This window comes from Arabidopsis lyrata, assembly GCF_000004255.2.
Source record: "Arabidopsis lyrata subsp. lyrata unplaced genomic scaffold ARALYscaffold_6, whole genome shotgun sequence".
NCBI lineage: Eukaryota > Viridiplantae > Streptophyta > Magnoliopsida > Brassicales > Brassicaceae > Arabidopsis > Arabidopsis lyrata.
The window spans coordinates 24,011,104-24,013,925 of record NW_003302550.1 but is presented as its reverse complement, the minus strand read 5'-3'; the positions used below and the strand labels follow the sequence as shown (position 1 = coordinate 24,013,925).

The following is a 2,822-nucleotide window of genomic DNA, read 5'->3' as shown; positions in this document are numbered from 1 at the left end:
CAGTATTCGGTTTTGATCAATGGAACTCCACACGGTAATATCACTCCGACCAGAGGCATTCGCCAAGGTGATCCACTTTCTCCATATCTCTTTATATTATGCGCAGAAGTGTTGTCCCATATGATGAAGCAAGCAGAGAAGAACAAAAAGATCCAAGGCATCAAAGTTAGTCAACAAGCTCCCGCAGTCTCTCATCTCCTCTTTGCCAATGATTCCTTATTTTTTACCCTTGCAAACCAATATTCATGCCAAATGATTAAGAGTATTTTGAGTAAGTACGAAGAAGTGTCTGGACAAGCGGTCAATCTCCGGAAATCGGCCATCACATTTGGGCATCATGTAAAACCAGACACAAAGAGGCGAATCCGCAATCTTCTAAACATTCACAATGAAGGTGGAGGAGGTAAGTACTTGGGTTACCAGAACAATTTGATAAAAAGAAAGCGGATCTCTTTCAATACATCGTGGAAAAGGTTAAGGATAAAACTCAAGGTTGGAGTAAGAAGTATCTCTCACAGGGAGGCAAAGAAGTCCTTTTGAAGGCAATAGCTTTGGCGATGCCAGTTTACACTATGAATCTCTTTAAGCTTCCAAAAGAAATATGTGACGAAATCGATGGGTTATTAGCAAGATTCTGGTGGAGCTCGGGTGAGGACAAAAGGGGTATTCACTGGTTTGCTTGGAACAGATTAAGTCATCCAAAAAAAGAAGGAGGTTTAGGATTCAAAGAACTCGAAAAATTCAACTTGGCGCTTCTTGGTAAACAAGTGTGGGATTATGCAGCACCCAGAATGTCTTATGGCGAGAGTTCTCAAGGGTAGATACTTCCTAGATTCAAATATTTTAAATGCAGGTCAAGGTAAGAAAGCATCGTTCCACTGGAAGTCGATTCTACAAGGTCGGGAGTTGGTTAAAAAAGGACTCAGGTTTTGTATTGGTGATGGATCTCTAATAAATGCTTGGATAGACCCGTGGTTACCTTGTCATCCTCCTCGGGTGCCGAGGACAGCATCAGAATCAATAGGTCCAAAGATGGTGAGTGATCTTTTGAATAGTAGAAACACGGGCTGGGATACAAACAGAGTCAATGCGTGGATTCACCATGAAGATGTAGACAAAGTTTTGTCAATTAAGATTTGTCCAGGGGCAGAGAAGGATCTATTGGGTTGGCATTACACAAAAGAGGTTATATACACCGTGAAGTATGCTTACTGGTTGGCGACTCACCTCCCAAGCGATCAACAGGTCCGGCCTACTCCGGGTGATAATGATCTTAAAGCTCAAGTGTGGCGTATCAACACGGCTCCGAAGTTAAAGCATTTCTTATGGAAACTTCTCTCCGGTGCTTTAGCTACTAAAGCAAATCTAGTTTATCGACATATGAGTAATCAACCTCTTTGTTGCTATTGTTGCTCCAATGAGGAAACAACAAGTCACTTGTTCTTTGATTGTGTCATAGCGCAGGCGGTATGGCGAGGGTCTGGATTTCCACTATCTTCAATTACAGATCCAAAAATTCCTTTGGAAAAGAAGATAAAGGCCATTATGACTTGCAACACATCAACGCGCTTTCCACATCTCCGACATTTTCCTTTGTGGATTTTATGGAGATTATGGATAAGCCGCAATATACTCTGTTTTCAAAGAAGATCAACATCATGGAGGAAGATCTTAAGACAGGCGAAGGAAGATGCTCAAGAATGGCATGATCAAGAACGATAAGACACTCGAGGGCCACGAATGCACAACACTTCTGAAGCACGATCCGAATCGAGATGGGAAAGACCAAACCAACAGTGGATCAAATGTAATTATGATGACACTTTTTCAGCTAGAAGGATTTCTCAAGCAGGTTGGGTTATAAGAAACGATAAAGGCACTTATCTGGGAGCGGGTCAAGCTAAAGGAAATCAAACAAGGAATGTCGTTGAGAGTGAATTTCAAGCCTTAATCATGGCCATGCAGCATTGTTGGAGTAAGGGTTATACTAGGGTCTGTTTTGAAGGTGACAATAAAGAAGTGGTGGACTTGAGTGGACAGAAGCTCAATTTTGACGTTTTCAATTGGTTGAGGGAAGCACGACGATGGAAGACAAGATTTGAAGATTGTCACTTCACATGGTGTCGCCGAGGAAATAAACAATCCTGCGGATATTTTAGCCAAACATTCGATTCCTTCTCATTCATGTTTCGTTTTTCATAATTTCGTTCCTCATGTAATAACAAACGCGTTTCATAGCGACTTTTCTAACCATATAATATAATGATATCATTTGACGAATAAAAAAAAACAACGACATCGATTGCCATTGATTTGAAGTATATCTTTTTTGATCATTAGTTTAGTTATATCAATCTTTGGAAAGAGTTTTATTAATTATTATATATTAGTACAAGGAGAATATGATAAAAGTGATAACAACGAGCGTGCATGCAAGCTACTAAAGAGGTAACGTGCATGGAGTACTAAATTGTTAACGGTCACTGCCGTTTTTGATTTAGTGCCGTCGGTTTCCAACGCTACCGCCACCACCAGCTCCTCCTCCTGCACCGCCTCCGGCTCCAACTCCTCCGCCTGCACCACCCCCGGCTCCAACTCCTACACCAACATTTGCTCCACCTCCAACACCACCGCCAAGTCCTCCTCCTCCACCACCAACAAGACCGCCCCCACCACCTAAACCAACTCCACCACCTCCAACAGCGCCACCAACACCTCCTCCGACACCACCTCCAATAACACCACCAACACCACCACCTCCATCGCCAACTCCACCTCCGGCACCTCCTCCAGCACCCCCTCCAACAGCACCACCAGCACTA

General features: G+C 43.0%; 1 protein-coding gene across 1 annotated transcript in view; it reads right to left on the bottom strand.

Annotated features, from left to right (window-relative positions):
• Nucleotides 1–2,345: 2,345 nt before the first annotated feature.
• The window catches only part of LOC9308930 (glycine-rich cell wall structural protein 1), a 1,216-nt gene continuing 739 nt past the window's right edge, over nucleotides 2,346–2,822 (bottom strand). The window contains exon 2 of the mRNA XM_021023817.1: nucleotides 2,346–2,820. Coding sequence (XP_020879476.1) covers nucleotides 2,498–2,820 — 323 coding nt within the window. The 3' untranslated portion in view covers nucleotides 2,346–2,497. The remainder of the gene's footprint in view (nucleotides 2,821–2,822) is intronic.